This window comes from Drosophila mojavensis, unplaced genomic scaffold (assembly GCF_018153725.1).
Source record: "Drosophila mojavensis isolate 15081-1352.22 unplaced genomic scaffold, ASM1815372v1 contig_19, whole genome shotgun sequence".
Classification (NCBI taxonomy): domain Eukaryota; kingdom Metazoa; phylum Arthropoda; class Insecta; order Diptera; family Drosophilidae; genus Drosophila; species Drosophila mojavensis.
This window is the reverse complement of record NW_025318726.1, coordinates 881,662-909,617: the sequence shown is the minus strand read 5'-3', so window position 1 is coordinate 909,617 and position 27,956 is coordinate 881,662. Positions and strand designations below refer to the sequence as shown.

At 35.2% G+C, this 27,956-nt stretch overlaps 1 protein-coding gene across 2 annotated transcripts; it reads left to right on the top strand.

Annotated features, from left to right (window-relative positions):
• The first annotated feature begins 104 nt into the window (after nucleotides 1–104).
• Nucleotides 105–27,504, top strand: LOC6572503 (cell wall protein DAN4). 2 transcript variants are annotated; one of them, XM_032728421.2, is made up of 5 exons: nucleotides 105–682; nucleotides 19,142–23,313; nucleotides 24,100–24,196; nucleotides 26,054–26,634; nucleotides 26,790–27,504. In XM_032728421.2, exons 2-5 carry the CDS (start codon nucleotides 19,259–19,261, stop codon nucleotides 27,022–27,024), a joined length of 4,968 nt encoding a protein of 1,655 aa, XP_032584312.1. In that variant the 5' UTR covers nucleotides 105–682; nucleotides 19,142–19,258; the 3' UTR covers nucleotides 27,025–27,504. The 2 variants fall into 2 exon arrangements, with proteins under 2 accessions (XP_032584312.1, XP_032584313.1); XM_032728422.2 differs by having other exon boundaries at nucleotides 26,816–26,946.
• Nucleotides 27,505–27,956: the final 452 nt, after the last annotated feature.

Genomic DNA, 27,956 nt, shown 5'->3' with positions numbered 1-27,956 from the left:
GGCTGCTCTGAGCGCCGACGCTGATGCCGACGTCGCCGTCGCCGTCACCGTCACAACTTCATCTGCTCTCTTAGCAGCACTCACGGCGCGTTTTTGTTTTCGCCGCGCATTCCAGTGTTGGCTGTTGAGCGGTTCGGTCGTGTGTTCGGTGTTGCTGCGCAAACAGTTCGCCAAGGCGCTTCTCCTGTTTCGAAAAGTAAATAAAGATCCACAATCAAACAGCCGTGAATTTGTTAATACACCAACACGAAATATTTTTGTATGTGGATTTGTATATAGTTAAAGCAAGCTGTAATAGAAATTCAAATTGAAAAGTCTACCGAAACAACAAGTGCGACAGGAAGCGCGCGCGTGGAAAACGTAACGAAAACGAAAACAAAGTGCACACTAAAAATATATTGTTGTATGTATATGAATGTGTATGTGAAATTCCATTTATTTGCTAATTGGAAATTGTTTAGCTATTGATAGCCAATAAAATCAGTCACTTAATTGTGCTAATTGAAAAGAAAGTGTGAAATATAGAAAACCTATATACGTTCATACATATATAAGTAAAAAGTAATAATACAAATTTCAATACAAGCTTGTTGCGGCAGAGCTGTTATAGATGTGTTGCTGACCATATTTCCCAATTGGAATCGGCCTAAATAACAACAACAGATATTAAATTTTGTTTTTGGTAAGTTCTGCTTTGTTTCATAAGCCGCGCTGTCAGCGTTCTCTCGTCGTCTCGCTCAGTCGCTCTTTGACAAAACATTGTCCAGTTATGAGTTTAGCATTTTTTTTCGGTAATTCACCTCTGGGTGTTCTATTGGCAGCGCAGTTGCCGTCAAGTGTCGCCTCTCTCTTTCGCTCTCACTCCCTCACTAGTACACTGTCCAGTTTAAAGCTCAGCTCAAACTTGCAAAACGACTTTCAACATCGTTGGCCTGGTGTTGTTGTTTTTGCTACTTCTATTCGCCGCACTGCCACTACAGTTGTTGCTGCCTTTTTAATTACACCTACTGTTTTCGCCGTGCTTTAGTTTTGGTTTTGTTGTTTCGGCTGCTGTTTTTAGCACGTTTTTTTCGGCATGTTGAAATCGCCGCGGGCCTTAAATTGTTTTTCGCACAATGCAATTATTTATTTATACACTAAATGCCATAATTTGGTTGGTTTTTTTTTCGCTATGGAAAATTATTTTTGAGACACCAGTTTATTGCACATCCGTTGAAATTGTTGATTGATATAATTTTTTATGACGCTTTTCAATGTCTTGACATTGGTTAAAAAAAATTATTATAATGCGGTAAAAATCCTTGACAACATTTTTTACAGGGTTCTTAAATGAAAAATAATTAGTTATATAAAATAAATGTAGGGAAAAAATAAACAAGAAAACATATAAATATTTATACAATATGGAAGAATCAGAGTAGGAATAATAAATATGTAGAAATTCAAATTCTTTAAATATGGAACGTCTTATACAGATAAATACCATTAGTCCCTCTATGGGGTTTCTATTTCAAACTTGAGCATAAATATAGAAAACCATTATCGGTTATCTCATAGTTCACCATGCGAATGTTCACGGCGTTTTGCCATTTCTTCGTTTCTCTTAGTTCTCTATGTCGGTTGTTACCCAATCAAAAGCAAAGAAGCAGAAAAAACTACACACAAGTCGGGGCACGTCTCACAAAAGTGAGACCCGAAAAAGTGCAGAACGTGACTCACAGAGAGCAAACGCAGCGTTAGCTACGCTTATCTACGGAGCGGCTCGAACCTCTGAGTTCGAATCCGAGTCCGAGTCCAAGTCGGAGAGCGAGAGACTCGCAACAGATTTCGACCCAAACCTTATAAAATACTTGAACGTAAATAACAATCATAAGCTACCTAATCTTATGCTACATTTATACACATCAATTTATAAATATATACGTATGTGTATATATTTGTAAACCGGTTTATAGGTAAACGCGTTCTGGGACTCGAATCGACGACATTCCATGGAAGTCAACATTGGATTTTGGGTTGGGGCTTTGGTTATTTTATATCAGCTCCCTCTTAACTCATTTGGCATTCAAAATGTTTGTAGAAGCCCTGAGGCCCATTATTAACAATTTATGTTGCAACTGCTAAATGCATTATGCATAATGCATTTGTTGACTTTGCTGCTTGTCTCTAATTAAAAAATGTGGAAAAAATAACAACTTACAACTTGCAACTTGCAACATGATGTGGCAAAGGCGCTCGAGTCGCAACCTTCGCCTGAGGTTTTCGATTTTGCATAGATTGGCTTTGCATTCACTGCAGCAATAGCCATAAATTTGTATATGTATAGATGTACATATATATATATGGAGACAAATAGACATCGTCTCAGTCGCAGCCACGTTTTAAATGCAGCTCTTAGCACAAGTTAAGGCTTTTGTTTTATGACCTTCCCAGCGAGCGAGCAGTACCTCGCTAGAGGTTTTACAGCCTAGGGCACAGTGGTACAAACTTGAGTGAAAACTACATACATTCAAATATTATTTAATGGAACTTCAAAGATTATGATGGAGTATGTTATATTGAAACTCTCGGAATTTAAAATGGGGAAAATTTAACATACAACAATTACAAAGTTTATTATATTAATAATTATTAATTAATGCAGCAATTAATTATTGTATGTTCAATTAAGTTACGTATAATAATTAATTATTGCATTAATTAATAATTATTAATATAATAATAAAGTTTCCCAACATCAATAAATTAGTCGGTTATCAAAAACCTCAAACTATTAATTTTCTTCGAAATTCAGGTCTTGAAAAATAAACTTTTTAGTTTTAACTCCAGCTCTTGCTAAGAGGGAAATCCCTTCTACTGTTAACATTCTGCAAACTAAGCATTTAATTACAATTAAGCGTTTAAATGTTATTTAATTAGTCAGCCTCTTAACTAATTATAAAATTGTCGCTTAATGATTCCAAATTTGTTTAAATTTCGCTTCGGTCTTTGCTTTGAGCTCTGTGGGCGTTATTCAACACTGTTTCGAGCTGTGTGACTCGGACTTCTTAATCGCATCGCATTGCATTAAGGTTGCCCTGCAGACCCACAGACCTGACCTATGGCTGTGTATGTTTCTGTCGCTGTCATTTCGTATTCTTTCTCTTCTTCTCCCTCTTTTTCTGCTTCTTATTTTGCATCTCTGTGTGTCCATTGTCTCGTATTCGGTTGTATCTGTAGACTTCTTCTTACAAAACCGTTTGCGGTTGGAGTTAGAGTTTATTTTTTGTTAAATACTTCTTTTTATGCATTTTGCAATCAGCAATCAGCACATGGAAAATTGTTTTTTGATTATCTGCGGTGAGCCACGCTGATTAAGAAAACTTTTTAAATATTTGCTAACTAAGCGCGATATTTAAATTTGAATACTACAGTCATAGATAAAGAGGATATTTTAAAGAAAACAATTAAATGATTTGAAAATTTTGCAATTTAATTGTGAAAAAAAAAATTCTGTTACAAAATCTTCGTATTCATCAAATGTATATGCACAGTAAATCTGAAGTCTCCGGAACTAATAGTATTCAAATAAAAAACAAAATCAATTTATCGTAAACACGTACTACGTATGCATGCAAAATTTGAGCTCTCTAGCTTTTATATGTCCTGAGATTGACGTGCTGGTCGCCCTATTAAAGAATATATATACTTTATGGGGTCTGCGATGATTCCTTCTGCCTGTTATATACAATACTTCTCACAAATCCATTATACCCTGATTTCCCATATAAAAATACAGATAAATCAATTTTGATTAATCTTTTAACAACGAATAAGCAAATGCTCAAAGATTTAAATGAATATAAAAAATAATAATAATAGTGCAGATATATATATAAAATGTTAATTAAACTCTATTACTAATTGCAGTTGGGCTATGTATTATTGCATTTATTTTAATTTAAAATTTGTATTGATTCAATGTAAAAAAAGCTTGAAACAAAATCGGTTTTTCTTTGATCTTAGGGGTAGTATATTATTTCAATATGATGTGTAGACAATGCCTGATTTATACGTTCAAGCTAAGCTTTTAAAACCGTTAGTGAGTTTCCAGGAACTTCGGATTTGAAGTTTTCTTTACCTTTGAGTAAAGCCTATTGTTTAAAGTCTTTCAAGTTTGTTTCTTCTCCTTTCCTTAATTTGATTATATTAATTTACTGTTAGTTGTTGAAGATGCTTCTTGAGCAGGTTAATTCAGTTAAGAGCTTAATTATTTTGTTGACAAGCGCTTTTTAATAGTTAATAATATGGAAAAGTCAACGAACGCTTAACTTATTAGTTTAACTCGTTATAGGAAGTAAATTGTAATTGTTGTCAGACACCAGACAGCTTTAAAACGAGAGAGACTGTGTGTGTGTGTGTGTGTATGAATAATTCTATTAAAGTACCCACACATTCAGTTTTCAGTTTCTGTGATGATATCCACTGACAGCTCTGTTTTCTTTTCCTTATTCTGAGCTTCATCTTACACTGCATTCGAATGTCAATTCGTATTTTCAACAAAATGACCGTGGATTACATGGGATTATATGATTCTTTGAGTCATCAGATTATATGGCTTTGAATAGCATCATTAATTGTTTGTGGAAAAGAATAAATTGAATAAATAATATTAATTGAAGAATATTTATACTTGTAAACAAATAAAATCGGTCAAATGATTAGGTTTTATTCAGGTCAGTTTAGTCTATAATATAATGTATTTCGTAATACATACACGAGTATATATTTAATATTTTAAGACTCGAGGGACATTACATAAAATAATAAAAATAAAAATATTATTATAGAATTATATATGATTATAATAAATATATATGTAAATGCTGAAAGCTTTTTACAAACGCATATCTTGTATACATACATATATGTATATACATTCATACATATATAGGGCTATATATGTATCTAGTTCAGCTTCTTTTATTGAGCGCTTGAAAATGAATTCAATTCTGGAAAATTTTGTTCTTTTTTGTAGGCACAGTTTATTATTCGACAAACACTTTTGCACTGATTGAACTTAATTCAATTACGTGCACCGTATGTGTGTGTGTGTGTGTCTATATGTGCATTACATGTATCTTTGACTGCCTTTCTGCTCAGATCGGCCATGAACTGTAACCCGACCCTGCTCCCCTGGCCCATAGAGCAGGAAGTTGTTGTGTTTGGGCCTAGTTTTATTCTGGTAACTGGCGCTGGCGACCTAAAAGCCATTTGTTTTGGCTTTTGTATTTACCTCTGCACACATGTCGCTAAATGCATACGTGTGTGTGTGTGTGTGTATTTAGTCACAGCTGCTGGCACAAAAATGCATTTAGAAAAAAAAAACTATCTCTGTTTACCTTTCACAGGCGGCCATTGAGGGCAGCCCACACACGCACATACACACAGACACACACCAACACACATAGACAGTCATTGTTTGTTTATGCTTCTCACTTAGATACTTTCCGTTTTAGCTTCTTTTCTTCGTATGCACTCAATGAAGACACACAACCTATGCCCGGTGCAATATGGCTTGCAATTTTCCATCATAAATAAACAATAAAGCATACGCTGTAAACAGCCGGTGTGAGCAGCTTACACTGGACGAAAAGAGGTAGTAAGTCATCAGCGAGTCTTCCTTTTCGGAAAAATGCAGATTTATTGTTAAGCAGTAAATTATATGTTTAATATAGGACTTCTTACGACTGACACTGAGCGAATTTAGTTATATATTATATATATTATTAAACTTAAATTCATTTTTTGGCATACAAATTTGTATGCATTATCTGAAAGATGATTATACGTCTTATAATTAGGCAAACTTTTTAAACAGTTAGATAATTATACACAAAATGTTGATTTTCTTTCAGTGCACTCCCTCGCATATATTATAATCATTTACGGTTATACAGTTTATCACGTGCTACCCATTTCACACTTGAAAATCTTACTTAAATTATTATTATAATAGAATTTAGTATCTCAGAGTTCTCTATACGGTTTTTGGCTTTTGTTTGTTTATTGTTTATGGTGTGCCCTTTGTGCCCGCCGCGAAAAATTCCCCGAACTTAAGATAGGTATAGGAAAACAGTTGGCATATGGAGTTCGCTTGAATTTCTATTTATCTCGACATAAAAACCAGTTTTTAAACTCATTTATTTTAGCAACAGAAGTCAGGCAACAGAAACAGTTGGCCAATCGTGGCAAAACCCACACAATTTATTATGCATTTGCGATTATAATTATTATTATATATAGTCGAATATCTGTCTGTATATCAATTAGCAAGCGAGACTTTACTGACATTTGCTATCAGTCGGAATCGCGCATTACACAGATCGTATGATATACGTAAGATATACGTATAATACTTTATAGCTGAATACTGATTACTGAAAATGCAAATTAGATTGTTCAATTCATTGTTAATGAATATTCTGTTGCGCACTTTCAATTTTTGTCAGCTATCTTATTGAATCGGGCAATATTCCGTAGTTAACTTTAAATGTAATTTTTAATTAGGTTTCTCTCTATATATATGTAAATATGATTGTGTTTATAATAGATAGTTTATAAAATATAATAATTAAATTCAACTTCCAATAACTGTGATTAAACCCTCTTCTAAAAAAGACTCCGGCTCTGGTATTGGGGTTGTCATCCTCTTAAGATTGTGTAAACAGGATGTCACAGCTTGCATGCATATATACACATTTCCGTCTTAACATTAATTTATTAAAATAGTAATATAATTGAATGATTGAAGCACCCTTGAAAATTAGGAAATTTTTATTGTGTTGTGGGGTAAGCTCGAGGTGTTGAGTTGTTAGAGTTAAAAATTAACGCTCCAATGCTAATCAATTACATGAACAAACCTTGAACTCGGGGCATAGATTAAAATTAAAGATAATATATATATATATATATATATATATATATATATATATATATTTTTATTTATTTGTATATGTAAGTATATGTTTATTTTCATATTTCGTTTTTTCTTTCGCTTTGGCAATGACAAAGTTGCGTGTAAAGCAACAACAGAAGAGGAAAAGCGAAACAGCGTTGACCCCAAAAAGGCAAAAAGCAAAAAGAAGGCAAATGACCAATAAAAAGAGAAGCCCAAAAAGAAGAAAAAGTTTTATATAGACATATGTATATGCTTATATACTCATTCAATAAATTATTGACTCTTTTTGTGGCAGAGCTGCAAAAGTCTGGGAAAATATTTGAACAAGTTTCTTAGGCAACCAAAACAGACATATGAAGACGTCATACACCTAATTCTGTCTGATTTGAAAATAAGAAAAAACTACAGAAATTCGGCTTTGGCACAGAAAAGCTCATTAATTCGAGTGAGATCAAGACACCCACAAAAGCTTCCTATATATCGGGGTTTGAACTGTGCTCCGCAAAAAAAGTATAACGTCTCGGCCGATTGAGGAAATGTTTAATAACCCAACAGCTATGCTATAATATGCACCTACATAATAATATAAAGTATATACATATACAATATAATATCTACATATTCTTCATGTGAGAGAAATCGTCCAATTGAGTGGAACGCAAATGAAAGTCGGGCTTAAATTTAATTATATAATGCCGCCCACATGGGCCGCATCAAGTTGTCGCCTTTCGCCCCCATATACTCTGGTCTGGCATTTAAATGTGTTAAAATGCGACGGAGTCTGGGGAAAAACTTGTTTTTTTTTTCGGTGTTGTTGTTTTTTCCAGCTGTCTGCTACTGTGAAAATTAGCCATGAAAATGTTGCTGTAAGATGCTCGGAGCTCAGCTAGAAAGCAAAAGTAAAAGCTTCGGCGCCTACTTTTGCTTTCAGTTAACAACTTGACAACAACAACAACAAATATTTTAACATTTGAGCGTAGTTGGAGTACTTTCAATTTTTCAAAAATATCAAATCATTTAGTTGACATTAAAGTTAAAAAAAAAAAATAATCAACTTTCATATTTTGCATGTTTGGGCATCCACATATTTTAAATCTTATTTAAAGGCTTATCATTTTATATTTATTATTTATTTATTATTTATTATTTATTATTTATTATTTATTATTTATTATATATTATATATTATATATTATATATTATATATTATATATTATATATTATATATTATATATTATATATTATATATTATATATTATATATTATATATTATATATTATATATTATTTATTATTTATTATTTATTATTTATTATTTATTATTATTGAAATTTTAAAATTTGTTCATGAAACTATAAGTATTTTAATAAATTTCCTTATTTATTTATTTGATGTATTTACTAAGCTCATTTTACATTTGGTTGTTAAATTTCTTGTTAATCTAATTGAAATTGCATAAGGCGTAGAGATTTTCCAAGTATTTCCACAGCGTATTAGTTAACGATTCATTTGTATGCTGTGAACTGCGCGTTGGCAACAAGCAAGACAACAATGAATGAACTCACATGAGTCACAACTCCAATGCACACATACGACACTAACACTCGCACTCACACTCACACTCACACACATATGCACACTCACACTCTGTGGAGCTGGCTTAAAATGTTAACTCATATGGTTATTCGGTTCGTGTTTAAGCTTGTGTTTGTGGAATAACCTCAATTTGGCTAACATTGCAGACTGAGACAGACTCAGACAGAGTGCGACTGCGTCATGGCTTTAGTTTTAGTTGTATTTTTTATGCTCCTAACAAAAAGCCAAAAGCCCAAAAATAACAACAAATGCAGTTCAAGCCCAAACCATAACAAAAACGAGTACACGTGCAATTGTGTCCAGCGACAAAGGCAGATCCAATAGCTCCACGAACTGCACAGTGGGCAAACCACATAAAATATGATATCATGTAGGAGAAATTATTAGGAAAGAAAATATCCTATGAAATTATAATAATTATGAATTATTATTATTATTAATATTATTATAACAAGAAAATAAATATATGAAAAAATCTTTCTATAAAACTTTTCTGTACCATGTTTATAAAATAAAAATATCTTGAAAACTATGAAATAAATCTATATTAAAAAATATATATGATATAACGAAACAATAGTTAATCCATATGCTATATAAAAATTACTAAAAAAAAATGATTAATTCAAATTTACTTTGGTATAATTTTTACATATATGTATATATATATAATTATTGCAGCAAATTACATCAAAAAGAAAAGAAAGTGTAACGAATAAAAAAGACTTATAAATATATTTCTTGCTTTGGATTTGACTAAGCGTATTATGTTTGAAATATAATTAATTTATATTATTCATTGATTTAAGCAATTTAGAGTTACGATAGCTTCATTTCGGGAACAGCTGTTTCGTACCTAACTAAAAAAAATACAGACCACAGCACGGAGGTCATGGGGGGATGAAATCACTACAGATTAAACCTAATGTTAATATAGTCCATACTGAAAAATCAATACAACAAACACTCATATCATTCTAACTCTTCTAGTACAAACCCTCACTTTATACTTATAGCTAATACTTTATAGCTAATTATTGATAAGAATACTTAAATGATCTTTCCTTTCGTACCGCATTAAGTGTATTAGAATTAATACTAATGCGACAATTAATCATCCGCAAATGCAAAGTATACGCCACAAATCAAAATAAAATTGCAAAAATATTATAAATAAATTTTAATTATTTGCATAATTAAAAATTATGAAATATTAAACAATTATTATCTGCATTAGTATTATAGTTGGCACAAATATTTTTGATCGAAAGCTGTTGAAAATTGCCCACAGTAAGCGGTAGCCCTCTTTACCAAATGCTTTTCAATTTCGTGACATTCAAATTGGCCACGTAAAAAGGGCAACGATTTACGAATTAGTTGCCTCCGAATCCATATGTAACAAGTGGGTAATTGTTGTTGCTATTTTCGATGCTGTTGTTGGTTTAGTTGTTGTTCCAATTTGTAGTTTATTTTGGTCACCTGAAAAGGTTTATTTTTGTTTGCTGATTGTTGTGGGTGTGTAAGTGATTGTTGATTGAATAGCTCTTGTCCTTCAATTGATTGAATGTGACAGCTTGGCGACAAGGCTAGTCCAAGTGGATATGTGAAGAGAGCATGTTGGATTAATCATGGAATGACTATAAATATTTTAATTGGCATTTTACATAATATTAACAAAACTACTTGGACAAGCTCTCTGAAGGCAACACTTTCATTTTATAAAATGAAATAAAGTTTTTAAAGTAGTTTGAGCCGTCATAAAAGTTGTTATCATAGCTATTACATTTTTGGTGCTATGTGGAGCTACCCTCCAAAGTGTGCACTCCTTTGCTCATTTCCTCCTTTCCGTGCATGTAAAGAGCAACCCTAAAAGGCAACAGGGCACAAGTTGCCTTTCAGTTTGCCGCTTGGCCACACTTTGCCATTTCATTAGGCAGCATAGATCACAATCTTGGCCACACCAAATGCAACTTATGGGGGCCCAGCCCATAGCCATATAGATACATATGAATATATGTATATGTAATTTCTTATATACATATTGTATATATATGGAGATAAATACAACTGTCTGACAAGTCGCGTGCCCAAATTTGTTTTGAAATGAGCTCACTAAATCAAATTTAGTATTTGCCCCAAATGCAAGCGATGTGACTTTGTTTTTCACTGACTACAATTACATTAATGACAAGCGTTATGTAGTCAATGCAGATAGATAGATAGATTTACTACTATATGACATATGAGATATGCGACACGAAATAAGTTCATTTGCTGTTTAATGCTTGCGCCCGGCCAGCTGTATAATTGCCCCTAATGCAGTTGAACAATTATATAACCATTGCACTTGTTCCCCATGGAACAATGAAAGTTCCCCTTTTTTTAGTAGAACATAATATTCGATTATCATACCATAATAAATATACATACATAGCATACAGACTATTTCGAAAATTCTTCGCTCTTTTCAACCATTTATATAGCATATTTTTGTCATTTGCCATTCACAGCGAAATTGGTACAGTTAGAGCAGTTAATGCAACTTTATTTTATTTATTTTCTTAGAAATAATTCTATGTGTGACTGTATGTGTTTATGATATCTTGAACATTTTTAAAAATTATTATTAATTAAAGATATTCATAGTGAATGCCAAAATTTGAAATATTTACTACAGTCTTAGTATATTTTGTATATACATATATCGTTATTTTTAGTTTGGTCCAACTGCGAATGTGATACAGTTAGATCATTTGATGTTTCTTTGTTTGTTTTTTTTTATACCCTGAACCCATTGAAAATGGGAAATCAGGGTATATTGGTTTTGTGAAAAGTATGTAACAGGCAGAAGGAATCATCGCAGACCCCATAAAGTATATATATTCTTGATCAGGACGACGCTGAGTCGATATAGCCCTGTCCGTCTGTCCGTCCGTCCGTATGAGCAAAAGGATCTCAGAAGATATAAGAGCTAGAGAACTGAAATTTGGCATGCATACTCGTGTATACCATAGGCAGTACGAGTTTGCTTTATTTTTTCGATAACTCATCCGATAACTTTTTTATCGAGAATAATCGAAAAATCGACTTTGTTTTTTCAGCCTAGTTTGAACACTTTTAAACCTGGAGACTTCAAATTTGCGTTGTATATAGAGTTAATGGACACAAAGATTTTGTAATTTACAGATTTTGGATACCACACCCCCTTCGCCCCCAATTTGTAAAAAACGCATTTCAAGTACTAGAGACTTGTGCTTTGAAATGTACACACATTTTAACCATATGATTACGCTCTGAAAGTTTCATTAAGATTGTGTGTCTACAAAAGAAATGATTCAACAAATAAATTCTCATAATATTGCCCACATTGCAGCGCAGCCCAAGCGCTGCCGCTGCTTACTGCGCAGTTAGCAGAGCGCATGCTTATAAGTGCATGTGTATGTATGTGTACATAGAAGAAGTGCAGAATGATTAGAATATCAGCTTGGAGGGTTCAGGGTATCTCCTAGTCGAGCAGTCTCGACTGAAGCCTTCTTACTTGTTTTTTTTTTTTTTGTGATTATGATAATTTACAATATCTACATCAGATTTCTCTGTTGCTTTATAATTTTTATATAATTTGGATTTACAGCGAATGTCTAAAGTTTTTATATCTTTGTCTACTCGGATATGCTTTTCTACTCCTAATGCTGTAATTTATTATTTGATTGTGTGTCATTCATAAGACTTTTATTGTAAATGCGTTTTATTTCTTTTTTTTTTTGGTTTTGGGTCAGTTGCCATTCACAGGGAATGCAGTACAGTCTCCGCTTAGTTGTGGGACAAACTATTGTTAATTAAATAGAGCGCACATTTGTCAGCTTTATGATTCCACTCAGGTCTTAAAGCTTGTAATTCGCATACAGACGGACTTACATACATACATACATACATATGGCTAGCTAACGAAATGGACAAATTTGCTTGCTTTTCGCTTTTAATTTGCGCGGCTTTTATTGTGGTTCCAATTTGTGTGAAACCATTTTATGATCGGACAATTGTAGTTGATGCAAACTAAGCGGCTTTTGAATCGGCTTTGTGTAGCTTGATTTCGACATGAGCTTTATAAGTAATTGGAACTAAAGCAGTTTATGTCAATAAGTTTACCCAATACTTCAATTGATTATAATTAATTGCGAAAGTGGCAAAAATGTATAGAAAATAAAATACATTTTGTTAGGATCTCTAGTTATAAACTATAGAGGTGTATGAATGGTCATATCAAAGTATTCCAAAATGTGGAGATGTCTTTTATTGAACTTTTTTCAAATTAAATTTCTGAATATTAGCGAAACATATATTTTTTAATTTCATTTCAATTCTGATTTTTATATAGGCATTTACAGAGCGTCTTCAAAGTCTGCCATTGCTTGATTTTTAATTTTGCAAAAAATAAAATTTGCGAATTTCTGCTAAAAATCTGGCAAACATCTGATGTATTCATGGAAATTATTGCTAATGCATATATAAATACCCTGCATCCATATATTGAACAAGGAAGGGTGTATAGAACAGATATAACAAATATATTGTATGTTATTCTATTGATAATTTTATTTCAATACTCAAATAAAACATTGTTTATTTACATTTTGAATATTTCTATTACAACACTACGTCATATTTACTAAAAATAAAATAGACAACTATTAAATGTATCTAATGCTTCAAATCTGTTCAATGGCGAGCTGTGAGATCTAAAATGATATTAAACATTTTTTAAATTACTAAAAGCCATAGGCATCGCTGCCTGGTTCAATAAACGCCACAGCAGTTGGGCCAGCAAGGTCAACATTTGTTGGTATTTATTGGCATATTATGAATTTGTGAATATGTTTTTTTTTTTTTTTTTTTTCTTCTATTCTTTTGATTTCTATTTTAATTACGTTGAAAGTTCAGCCCGAGGGCCAAAAAAAATTATATATGTATGTATACATCAATGAACAGAGATTTGATTTCCCCTGGACTGCGTGATATAAGCAAATGTCATGCAAATGAGTCATCCAAGAGCGAAGTCAAATGAATGGGATGTGATTAGGTTGCTCTGAAGTGTGAATAGAAAATAGCAAGAAATATCGATCTACATAATAAGTAAATATAAATAAGTTGATATAGAGTTATTTCTCTTTTTATTGGAAGCTCGTTTAAAATTTCTCTAATATTATATAATGATTGGCTGTCACACGCTAAACTAGCTCCAATTATAATCGAGTGCTGATGTGTTCAATCCTCGTTCCCGATGTGAGATGTCCGGTTTGCGTCACAGTTTTTGGAATCATAAAAGCGTGGCAAATCGGTAAACAGTAACTTTTTATTTAAGGTGCGACAGACTCGAAACTTAAAGTACATAAATATAAAAATATTCAGTAAATAAATCAATGGACTGCGGGGAGAATCTCAAAATGAATGTCTATTGATTTAAAAGAGAATAAAATGTTACAGTATTAAAACCAATTTAACTTACTATAGATCTATCATATATCATGCATATATAATACAGGACTTTTGGAAGAACGGATCCAGAATATTGCAGTTCAATAAATTAATCTTCAATAGTTTTGAGTTCATAATAATATTTGCTCTTAGTCAGATTTATTCGAAGTTACTTTAGTCATACTTAAGCCAAATTATATATTTTACTTTTAAATTTTCATTTACTGTTAGTTGTCTAACCATTTCACTCTCTATAAGTAACAAGCCCCGTTAGGTTTCTTAGCAGTTTTATATCTATTTTTGCACCCACAACTCGACTCGACTTTTTCGAAGTTGGGCAACTGTCAACATCTTTTTTTTTTTTTTTTCAAACAATTAGTTTCACATTTCGACATACTCATAATTATAAGAGTCTAGCAAAACAGTTATAAATAATTTTACTCGTCGTACTGTGAATTACAAGTCAAAACAAGAAAATGGCAAAAGCAAACATGGAATCCCTGCTTTGTATAATAATTATCGCCTGGCAACCGCTATAAAACGTCATGTGCTTCATTCCTCACTTGGCTGATTTTTAAAGTACAATAACAATAATAAAATAAAAATAAAAAAATACCTTTCAGAAAAATGAAGTAAAATAAAATTACGTATTTATTATCGTTAACTAAATGCCAGTGTAACTGCATGAAATACTCAAGAGCAATTAGTCTGCTCTGAGATCTTTGATTAACTAGCCTAACTGTCTGCATTCTCCGTAGATTCTAGAATTTCCACAGTGCGTGCATAATGCTAGATTTAGGTTAGCTTTAGATTTGGTTCGTGAATTGTAGTGATTAGTAACGCAATCCGCAGTTGGCTGCTGAAAGAAAGCGGCAAATGCTTCAATTAAGGCTAAAGATTATAAATAATTGCCGTTCTTTAAGAGTTGATTTAAATTTTTTCAAAGATTATCAAAGAGTGAAACAGATACAGAGCAAGTGGGGAATGAGACGGAGAGAAGTAAGTGAATGAAAATGCTTCTCCCATTACATTTTCCCAATGATCATCAAAGAAGACTTTCCAGCATTACAATCATTGCTTTATTTCTTAAGCCTGTCTAGATTAACGCTCTGCAATCGCTGCTTAGCTTTCGATCATTCCTGTTTTCTTGTGGAACAATTTTGTTATTTGTTAGATATGTTGGGCTTAGTTACTAATGTTTTCAAGAAAACGATCAACGATCAAGATGTGCAGCTGACACGCAAACAGAATTATCTCACGTTCCCAGGAGTTCAATTAAATTTATTAAGACGATCTTCAATGTAAAGTCGAACAACACATTTTCTGTATTACTCTGTGAGCTCACCGATCAATGATCATCTCTTTGCTTAACCTGCTGATCATTTGAAGACGAAATTCCTCACGTTCTGTTCATCAATCAGAGAAACAGTTCAAACTTATGAATGACTGTCTGATCAAGTTTCAGGTCTCTGGCCAGATCATTAGAGAGGATCGTCACAGTTTTCAGCAATCAAGTTTCCAATGTTTTCTGTTTCACTCGAAGTGAAATCATCTTAATTGCAAATCGATTTCATACTAAAGATCATTTGTGGATCTCTGCTGTAGCTTTAGCAAAAACTGGTTTAGCACATGCATCGCGATCATAAGTAGATCTCTCATATTGTTGTTGGCAGACTTTTTTTTTCCTTCTAGATTCTAAGCCATTCGTTCATCTTCAGTGCGTTGCTGCTGAAGCGGAAATGATAGCTCTTCTAGTCTAAGGTCTGCGGATTGCTTCAGGGGTTTCCATTACCATTTCTTTTGGTCTGCACTTGCTGTAATATTTCGCTGGAGTCACGTTTATAACTTGTTTTGATTTGGGTTAAGTGTAGGGTTCAAATTGCAAGCCAAACTCTGCGCTCTCTTCTTTCATCAGCGTTTTTTTTTTTTTTTTTTTTACTCTGCAGTATGGGTTTGCCCGTGGCTATAGTTCAGCTATGTCTCGTAATTTAAACTACGTAATGGTTCGATTGTGCTGTAAGATTGTGGTAGGTCAGTATGAAGAATATCTCAGAGTTTATATGCCAAATATATGTATGTAATACTAATAATAATTGGATTATTTTATTACTCTGTTTAATATATATACAAATCTAAAAGCTTGTTTTAAACTTTCGTTATTGCTTAAAAATGTTGTATTTAGTTATATTTGGTTTTATTATAAATAAATCTTTCCCTACAATCTAAAAAAAAAAAAATAATAACAAAAATAAATGAGTAAATTAAATAAAAATGAGTAAACTAAGATGAATTAAATTTTGTATTAAATATTATTTTTTTAAATGTATTAGTGAATTATTTGGTATTTTTTCAGACTGATTTAAACCCTATTTTTGATTTCATTTAAAAACAATTAATACATACTAAATTTTTGTTTAGAATTAAGCTATAATAACCAAATAAATATTTGGAAGAAACTTCTCTTTTTTTTTAATAAAAACAAATTGAAGTCAACCATTTTTCTGTTCATTTGAAATCACTTTCGATATTATTTTGGTTAAGCCTAAAAGTATGCTACGATTTTGCATATTAATAAATTTCTAAACTCAATCATCGCTTTGTATCTCATCGTATTCCAATAGTATTTTTTTTTTTTTCATAATAAATAATACTACTTTTACTTTTACTATTTTTAGTTGAGATAAATATACATGAGATAAATATTCTGAGTCTAATATGACAACAAATCAATGAAAATATATGAATAGTTCATTGAAATAATATAAATAATATTGGCGATATGCTTAATATGTGGTATATGCATTCCGTTAAAGCTTTGCGATAAGCATATTTATTTTACTTTATCTGAGTTTGCACATTTAATGCAAATATGTTTACTTACATTTTTTTTTTATAGATTTATGATATTTGCAGATGCAAACTCTTTGTATTCCATTATATTAATTTGGCTATTGCCATGGAAACTTCTAAAAGTAATATTTTGCCTTGTCCACTTAGTGGACAGACCTTTTAACGGCCTCCAATAATAACATATATACCGTTTCTTCTTATCAGCAGCAACAGTTGACATTCAGAATAATAAAAAAAAATATATATATATAAGAAAAAAAAACAGTATTACAAAATTCTTTTTTTTATCTTATCTCAAAGAGTTCATTTTAAGGCTTAGTAAGCAATCAGAGTTGATACCTAAAACATTTTTTACACATTTATTTATGAGCTTCTGTGCCGTGGAATTTGCTTATATTTGTTGTAAAAAACTGCACAACTGCTGAAAACTGTATATAATATAAATATAAATAAATATGTATATGTAAATATTTGCATGCTCAGGCGCACACTACGAATCCATGTGTTGGCTTGAAAACACCCTTGACACACCTGAGCTCTCAAAACACACCTCAAACATGAAACTGAAGCACATTGGTTCGCAAATATATGATTTAATTGATAAATAATGTTTACATATATATAAATAATATATAAAAACTCTATATAATTATTTATAAAAATATATAAAATATTTATTAAATATACACACAATATTTTAATAATATATAAGTAACTAAATAAATAATTTGAATAAAAGATAGATAAAATATTTATATAAATAAAAACTATACATATGTATAATATATGAAAATGATAAATAAATAGTAGTAAATATATTTAAAAAAAAAAAAATGTTTACACATTTAAATATCTCAAATATTATTGAAGTTAGCTACTTTTCAGCACCACGGTGCAGTAGCTGTTAAGCATTACGTCTTAAATACTACATTATTGTTTCAATGTTTATTAAAGAATATAATTTTCCAAATGCTCTGTAACATATTTTTTTCTACTTTTTACTACTTAAGCGACTGTTCCACGGTGCAGCAGTTGCTTTTAACGTTAATTGCCAAGCCGTTTAGGCCCTTTGGGTAGACTCACCTCGTGACAAGGGAATCCGGGAGCCATTGCATGCATTATTGACATGACATCGGGCGAATCGGTAGATAACAAAGCCACGAATAACCATGGTGAATGGTGAATGAAACCAGCCCCCAATATAGTCAACATAAACATATATACAATATATATACATAAATGTATATACATACTGACTGGCCCTATATACAAACACTTTGGAATAGTTATTATTGCTTCATATGAGAGACGATGAACTTTATTGGGGGAAGCCCTTGCATTGAAATGGATATTGCGTGCAAGTCGCAGTTGAATGAACCCCAACACTACTTGATCCATTTTAGTTGATTTCATTTCATTTCATTTCATTTCATCAATAGTCAAATTGCAGTGCACTGAACTTTTGAGGTATTGTTTGCCATAGTTAAGATCGTGTTATCACTATATAGTGATATATTAGCTATTAGCTATTCACATTCACGCTGAAACTCTGTGTGAAACTATTAAGGAAAGTAGTTTTTGGCATTAACCAAACTGTTTCCTAAATGGGAATTAGTTATTCTAATGATGATGAGCAATCGGCTGTTAGGAAATGTTACGATTAGCTAAGCTCCTATTGTTATTGGGCCTGATTGAAGTGATTGGGTATTCGTAAACGATTTATAACAAAAAGCGAGAGTTTTCATGTAGATGGATTTTCTTCGATACTCTCTATTTCCACTGATGACGCAATTTATTATTATATATTCAATTAAATATGCAAATTATACTATTTTATAAGTATTGAAATTGAATTAATAGCATTCTCACACACCTACAATCTATATTTAAGCGACTGAAAAAGTATAATTAGGAGAGCCCCACATTTACATTTTCTTTGGTTTTCCTTTCACTTGACCCATTTGTTTATGCCTCGAACCTCTTAACCTTGAACTTAGGCGACGCTTATAGAACTTGCATCTAATTATGGCTTAGTTCAGGCACATTTCAAACGTGGCCTAATGACATTATAAACGTTTATCAAGAAATTGCTTAACTAAATCAAAGTACTAGGAAAATTATTGAGGTTTACTTTCATTTTAGTTATTGTTCACTTTCTTTGGAATAGTTAAACTCATCTGACCTTAAAGAGCGAGAGAAATACTTAGATAAAATCAGATGTAATTTTAAAAATTATTGTCAATTCTATTGCTAATTTATGTTTATTATTTACGCCTTCTTACAGGTCGCGTTCATTGCAATAATTGCAAAATGGAAACGTGAAACGAAAACAAAATACGCAAATAACTAAAACTATTAAAATAACAACAACAACAACAAAGAGCGTAAAATGGGCACATAAATGCACAAAGCCACAACAATAACAATAATAATAACAACAACAACAGCAAGCGTTTCTAAAGCTTTAAGCAAAGCAGCCAAAGAAGAGGAAGCAGCAACAGCAGCAGGAGAACAACTACCAAAATTGCAGCAACAATTGTCAAGAGCCAATTTCAATTGTGAGTGCAAGCGAGTCCCCAATATGCGTCTAGACAGCGGCTCTCTGTCACACCACAGGGCCAGAGGCGGCTGTTCGCTGTCGCTACCGCTGCTGCTGCTCTTACAGTTGACGCTTTGGACTGCGACGGCGACGGCGACGCCCGTGCAGTCACGTTTTCTTGTAAAAAGAGAAACCTCCCAGGTGGGGGATATGGGCGTGGATGCCCATACGACTGACCCTGACATTGTTAAGCGAAACAGTGAAAGTGCGAGCGGATCCAAAACGACAACAGCAGCAACAACAATTCTAAGCAAAAGCATGGTCGAAACTGAGTTAGCGGCGCAATTGCAGCTGAGCACAATAACAACAACAACAACAGAAGTGCCCAAGCAGACAACACTGTTAACAAATGAGCTGGGCCCGCTGCCTGTAAACAGCAGCTCAACAGGGAGCCTGGCTGTTAATCAGCAGCAATCTGTAACTAACGGGAATGTTCTGTTAACCTTAGCAGAGAAAGAGAATGCTGGAACTGTTAAGCAGTCGGAGCAGCAGTCAGAGCAGCAGCCAGTTAACAGTGGCATGCAGCAACAGAGCTCAATAAATATTACAACAGAGAGCGTAGCAAAGCAACAGTTGAATGTAACAACAGAGACGCCGACTGTACAAATGCAGGATCAGCTCAAATCTCAAGAGCAACAATTGAAAGAACCGTCAACTGATGCTTCAACAACAACAACAACAACAACAACTGCAGCAACGACACAGCGTGGCGAAGATCATGCACGAGCCATGCAATTCGCCAGCAGCACTGAAAGTCTGGTAGCCCTCTTGGCTGTGACACCCATGAAGCTGCGGGCACTGCCCATGAAAACAACAATAACAACCACATCAACGCCGCAGTTGCTGGCTGCGCTGCTGCACGCTGGCGTCACAGTTGCACCCAGTGCTTCGCATGAAAATGTTATCGAAGAAGAGCAGGTGAAGATGCAACCGCAGCACGAGAAACGTGCAAAGTTCATCAGCGACAATTCGACAAATGCGCAGCAGCTGACGCTGCCGAATGCGGCCGAGGTATGGAGCTTGGCAGCCATGAAAATGGTGCCAACAACAACAACTACTACTTCAACATCAACAACATCAACTACTATAGCGCCTACAGAGCTGGGCAATGAAGTCGAGCTGCAGCAGCAGAACCAAACCGAGCAGCAGAAGGAGAAAAATCTGTTGGACTGGCAACAGATAATGTTAATGCAGACGAGTCAAGAGAATCGAACAGAGCTTACGATGAGCACAACGCTTGATGCAACGGAGGCGGCAACGCAGGCGACAACATTGAAACTGGATGCTATGTTAGCTGAGACAGAGATGGTAACACCATCTAACAGCGCTGTAACAGCTACCCCAACAGCAACAGGGGATGATTCTGACTCAACAGATCAGCTAATGGCAGCTTTCTATGCAAAGCCTGATTTAGCATCAGGAACAGCAATAGTATCTGCACAGCCAGAGATAAAAACTGCCATAAAAGACAATTTCGATATTATTACAACAGAGACAACAACACAGCCCACGCAGTCAGCGTTAACAGAACTGGAAAACAATAAGACAAAACTAGTCGAATCTGAGGAAATAATAACAGTGAATGCAACTGCGCAGCCATCATTAACAGAATTGGCAAAGCTTAGCTCAAAATCAGGTAAAACAGACGTGAATGCAACTGCGCAGCCAGCGTTAACAGATCTGGCAAAGCTTACCTTAAAAATGAATGAGACAATAGATGAAGTTGAATTAGCAGCCAACGAAACGCAAGCGAATCCAACTGCGCAGCCATCATTGACAGAACTGGCGAAGCCTATCTCCAAATCCGGCGAAACAGAGGTGAATCCAACTGCACAGACAAAGTTAACAGAACTGGAAAAGCTTACCTCAACAGTAAAGGAGACAATAGATGAAGAGGAGCTAACAGCCAACACCACAGAGCAGCCAACATTAACGTCTGCACCAACAAAAGAGGAGGCCACAACACAAACAGCGAATACAGTTGCGCAGTCAACGTCAACCGAGTCGACAAAGCTTGATGATGTTGCTGTGATAACAGAGCATGCAATAACAGTGATGACAACAACAACAACGGCAGAGCCAGAGACAGCTGCAACAATACCGACGACACCTGCTGCGCCGCCAACAGCTGTGCCCGAGCAGCCAGCAACAAGAGCAACAACAACAGCAACAACAACAACTACTACTACTACAACAACGACAACAACTGCTTCAACAGCTTTGCCAAGTGCGTTGAACGACACCCGCAATGCGAGCGAATTGGCAATGAAAGCGACGGCAAATACAAATAATGAAAACGGCGATAAAAGCAACAATGTCGACAGTGAGAGCAACAGAGGCGACGACGACGACGACGTCATCAACGTCTCCACCGCCGTCTCAACAGTCTCAACGACCGAGCGACAGCCAATAACAGTTAGTATGCGAACAGCTGGCGAAGCGAGCACAACAACGACGTTGAGGACGACGACGCAAAAGTTAACGTTAACGTCAGTGCCGACGCCGACGCCGCGAATTTTACTCGAGGAACAATTAGCAATAACAACAACTTTGGCAACGCCAACGCCAGAGCCAACGGAAATAGTCCAAATTAGCAATGAAGTCAATTTAGAAACAATTACAGTTAAAAATGTGACAAAAGACAATAATAATTTATTAATTGAAAATAGCAGTGAGAGCAGTGAGGGCAAACACAATAACAGTGACAGTGCAGCGCAGTCAATCAATAACAGCGCCGACAAAATTCCAGAACTTCAAATCGATAATAACAGTAGTGCCACTACAACTACAACAATCACATCGCTCTTAACAGATGTCAAGTCTAATAGTAAACTGAATGTGCAGGAGACATTGTTGGAAACGAATAACATTGGCGAAACAGTAGCAACAACAACATCAACAACAGCAATACCTACTACTATTCATACTACTGTTAGCTCAGCCGGATCAACAGAGACGGCTGCTGTTAATGTGCTGGTAACAAAAGTAGCACCTACAACTCCTGCCACCGTCGAGCTATACAATGAGGACAGCGATGATAATGAGGATAAACGGCAGCAAATTGAACATGAAAGTGTCACTGAGCAACAGTTGCTAAGTAAAACAAAAATGGCGAATGCAACAACAACAACGACAACAACAGAAGCAACAGTAAGCACTGTGGCAACTGTTACGCAGCAGCTGCCAACAACGTCAACCACCACAGAGGAGCCTTTTATAAGTTTACTGGATGACAGCACCACAACAACAATAGCAACACCCACAACAACAGCCAAAGAAGCAACAGAAGCAACAACAACATCAGAGCCCATTTACAGCTCTAGCAGCGCCACTAACGTTAGCATTCATAGCCACAATAACAGTATGCTGCCTGATGAATTAACCACCAGCAACCCCATGTTATTGCCATCACAATCGCCCACCGATGTGACTCACAACATGCAACAGCCGCACGGCAACACTGGCACCGATGTTAACGTCATTATTGCCATCACTGTTAGCGTTATTGGCGTTGTGGCCCTCATCCTCCTTGTTGCCTTCCTCTACTTGATGCGTAAACGTCAAAAGCAGATGTCCTACAGCCAACGCTGTCGTCCAGTCAGCTTGGACGCCTACTCCCTGGACAACGTTTCTGTGTTGGGCAGCGTGCGACGCAAGGGTCGTGATTTGCGTGCCTCGAAACGAACTTATGGCAATGCCGCCTTCGATGATCCCTCGTTGCGGCATAATTTGCTCAGTGCCACGGAGCTGGGCAAGTTTCTGGAGAGGCGTTCGAGTATATTTGAGGAGTTCCGGGATGTGCCGCAGATTATTGCGCGGGCCGATGAGGTGCCAGCGGGATGTGAGGATAAGAATCGGTACGTTAAAAAGCAAATGGGTGGAATTCGATAAGGGTTATGATGGGGAAATGTTTGAAAAGTGAAGAATAGATAACCACGAAAGTAAAGCATTGAAAAGAACGCGAACAGAATAATTAGGATTAAGAAGAGAGAGTGTATGTGATTAAGAGAATGCATTCATTCTTTCTCATTATAAAAAGATTTCATTAAATGATGAAGAATACGTGATGTGCTAGGATGAGTAAGGAAGCGAATAGAAAGTGAAAGGTATAAATTCAATGATTAATTCACGAAAGCACTCAGAGAACAAACTTGTTTCTCTGTAACAGAAGGGAATGAATTAATAGTCTGTGCAGCTAATTCAATTGTAGTGAATGGAATAAAAACTTAAACGAAAATAAATCTAAATGATTTTAGTTGAGTTCGAGTGTTTTTAAGCAGCTCTCAAAAATATCTCACAAAGTACACTAAAAATTATCTCGTTTCTTATCTTATCAAAAGCGTTTACATTAACAAAAAACATTCATGTTTCCAAGTTCAAGTTGCCTTTTAGAAAAGTTATCTATAGAAAATATAAATACTCTCATAAAATATCTCATGTGAATGTTGAAGATTACTAAATATAAATTATATAACTCTTTGTATTTATTAGTTAAATGTAAAAACTTACATCTGTTTATATATTATATATACTTATATATGTATGTACTCTTTTTTTAACTCAATGAATATACAAAATATTGGAATGGATCATTGACTTGTTACTCACGCTGAATCGTCGTAACCTCAAACTTGGAACCGCAGCTACGCTAACGTAATTCCGCTTCCTGAGACTCGGGCTGTGCTCCAGCGCCAGGGTGATGATGACAAAACGGAATACATTAATGCCAATTATGTGCGGGTAAGTCAGACGAATGGATCTCCTAACTAAGCAATAAATAAGCTATCAAAATCAATTACAAATCCGAATATAGGATACCCTGTACGCAGCGCCAATCTTATCTAATCTAATCAAAATTTATTGGATTTTCTATTTGAATTATATTGACTAATCAAAAAATGGAGCTATTTGTTTAACAATATGTTTATATAATTAAATATAAGGACTATAAAAGAGGGGTATAGGAGTAGGGTATTATTCTTTGGGCCAAAAACAACATTTGGGATTATTGTCTTTAAACTTTTAAATGACTATTTAAAGAAGTATGAGTAATATATGATTACCAAAAATAAATATACCCTTGCCCAGTGACTACAACGATTACAGGGTATATAAAACAATCAAGAGCTGCCTCCCACAGCCGCAGCAACAACTTTCTCACATGTGTGTGGGCGGTGACTGTATATGTGTGCGTGTATTTATGTGTTTATGGGTGTGTGTGTGTGTGTGTGTGCCTTAATCTTACAACGGTACTGAACAGAGTTGCCATCGCGTCTAGCCTTGCATGACGTGTGCTTGTGCAGCGGAGAGTCTTATGAGAGGGGGGAGCATAATTATACGGCCCATGAGATTAGCGAAGTGCCAGGAAAACTGTTTCAGCCTCTTTGTTGCATGGCCTGTTGTAAGCAAATGAGTTTAGTGCAAAACAAAGAAAAAAATAATAATAACAAAAATATGGAAACTAGCATTATGCATAATCATAATAGGAGGGAAAGTTTGATGAGTGCACAACGAAGTGTAAATATTCTACTGAGCAGTTAATAGCCCTGCAAATGATTCGATTAGATTAGAGTTAGAGCTAGTTACATACATACATGCATATGTACATAAATACATAAATACATACAACTGCCTAAAGCGAATCAATTTATACTTTGCCTTTTGTATAGGTACAGAATCATCTAAGCTCTATGATTTTGTTTTAAAATGAAACTTTAAATATATTTTTAAGCTCATTGCAACATCGAAATTAAGAATTTTGCTGCTGTTATGTTATCAATTGTCAATTGTCAATTTATTGATCGTAATTAACGAGGCGTGATTTAAGCTATCATAATGTTTACGATAACTGTCGATAGCAAAAACAAAATAATAATAAATCAAAAAGTGAGTCACATTCGCCAGCAAATTTATAATATTTTTGCTGTCTAAGCAAATGCCTAAGCTGTTATGCTGCATTGAATGTTTAGGGTATTCCCGAGATCAATTAAAAATCAAACAAGCAAATGCGCTGCGGCATTGACGCGTGACGCGAGCGGCGCACTGCGCTGCGTGTTCAGGCGCTGCCCAAGTGCATTCAGCCAAAAAGGCTGCAAGCGAGAAAAGAGACAAGGTTCGATAGAGAGGGAGAGAGAGGGAAAGATAAGCAATTATATTAGTTAATGCATTTGTATGTATTGGAATTGATGCTAGCTAAGCCTTTAAAACGTAGCAATAAACCCAGCACGCTGTGATTTGCGTTTGTATACATGCATAATCACATATATGGATACATACACAATTGCATGCATGTGTGTTTGTGTATAGAATAGCAAAAGTAAAGTAATTTATCAAAAGAGCGCGCGCGCAGCTCAATGGCAGCCATTAAATGACGCATGCACACGAGCAAACAAAAGGGAGCGTAATTAAAAGACCGTAATGAAGTGCACGCACACATAAGCAGAGATCAGAGTGGAGAGTGGGAGCGCAAGCTATAACTGTTATGTCATCGACAATAAATGTTCGCTCATCTGTTAAGTTATGCATTAAGTGATGTAGTTAATCTTTCATGTCTATTAACATAATGTTAACCATTCACTTTCTCTGTTACACTTGCAGGGACCGCGCGATGCGCCCAACTATTATATTGCCTGCCAAGCGCCCCTGGTGAGCACTACGGGCGATTTTTGGCGCATGATCTGGGAGCAGCAATCCCGTGTCATTGTGCAAGCTACCGATCTCACCGAGAATGGCATTGAGCGCTGTGCCGAGTATTTACCGCCATCGGTTACACTGGATAATCACAGCAGTTATGGAGACTTCCAGGTGACATTGAAGCATCGCGAAGTCAAGGACAAGTACGCGATATCAACTCTAATGCTAAAGCGCGTGGATGGCGCCGAGTGCCGTGAGCTGACCCACTATTGGTACAAATGGCCCGAGACGGGTGTACCCCAAGATGAGGCGCCCCTCATTGCGATGCTGCTCGAGGCACGATCCTCCCTTAAATCGTATGCTTTGGAGCAGGCCAATGAACTGAAGCATGAGAAGTCCTCCACGCTGACGCTAAAATCGCTGGAGGGCCAACAGGCGAAGGCAGAGGAGGCCAATGCGACGGCTGCTCAGGAGGAAGCGTCCAGCACATCGAGCAACGAGATTAACGGCAATGTGGCCAACAGGACTCCGCGCAGTCAGCAGGGGTGAGTAGACAGAGACAAGAGCAAAACAAAAACCACTTGTCAATTATGTGACTCTTGTTTGTTTATGTCTCATTGATTTACGTTAATTGTTGCTGTCCATTGTTAATTGTATCTGTTTTTCATTCCTTGTGTGTGTTTCTCATTCTTTGTTTTAGACCGCTAACCGTTCACTGCTCCCCAGGTACGGGCCGTACCGGCACGATCATTGCCTGTGACATGGCTATACGGAGTCTGGAGACCCCGAAGCGTTCGGTGGATATACCCCAGTTGGTGTACTATGTGCGTCGGGGTCGAGCTAGCGCTGTGCAGACCAAGGAGCAATACGAATTTATCTATAAGGTGGCCAATATGTATGCGACCAAAATCACAAATCTGTCAAATGATAATTGAGAGACTGTTCTATATAGAGAGACAGCTGAAACCATTGGAACAAGTCCTTATACATAGAAATGCTGTATGCATATTATAGTCATAGTTCATATCTTATAAATATTTACAGCTATCTATATATACGTGTGTATGTATATATTTAGATAGTAACTTTATGTATTAGTATATTATGTACCTAGGTATTATCTATGATATATATACACCTGCATGTGCTGGCAAAAATTTCATTTGATTATTGTATGTATTCCTTTATTATTGTGATATATTCGTATATTTGTAAATCTCTTGTATAATCTGTTGCATATTTATAATTAAGGCTTTGTTTATTATATTTTTTTAATATTGCGTAATATGTGTTATTTTAAATTAAAGCATTACAAGAACTTATATTAATTTGGCGCAATTTTGTATTTTGGAAAAGCTTTAATATGAATGAAATGTTTAATAAATATTTGGCATATGTTGTGCGTAAACTATAAAGTTTCAGTTCAATTCAAATGTTGGCGGTTCAACGCGGTGCTTACCGCAAATCGAACGATAGCTAGCTTTATAGCGATAGCTATCGATAAACGATATCTAGTTTGCTAGGCTTTAACCACTAACCAGAGAACACATAGACCGGACAAGTAGTGTAAAGCGTTTTGCACACTTTTTTTCGGGAGTTATCTCCCAGACACTTCGTATTTGCTCGGCTCTTCACTTTTTGGGTTCGAGCTACGAAAACATACGAAAGCACAATCATTTCACTTCATGGGCTCGACCGAGATGGTCGACTGTTGAACAAAGGATCCCTCTGCGCTGAATGTTTCCCTTGCTCTCTCTCTCTCACGATGCTCTCTGCTCTCTCAAATATGTATATGTATGTATGCATGTGAGCACAAGCAGCGCTCACAAATTGAAATTTCTTCGCAGCGAGAGCCCATGCCTACCCT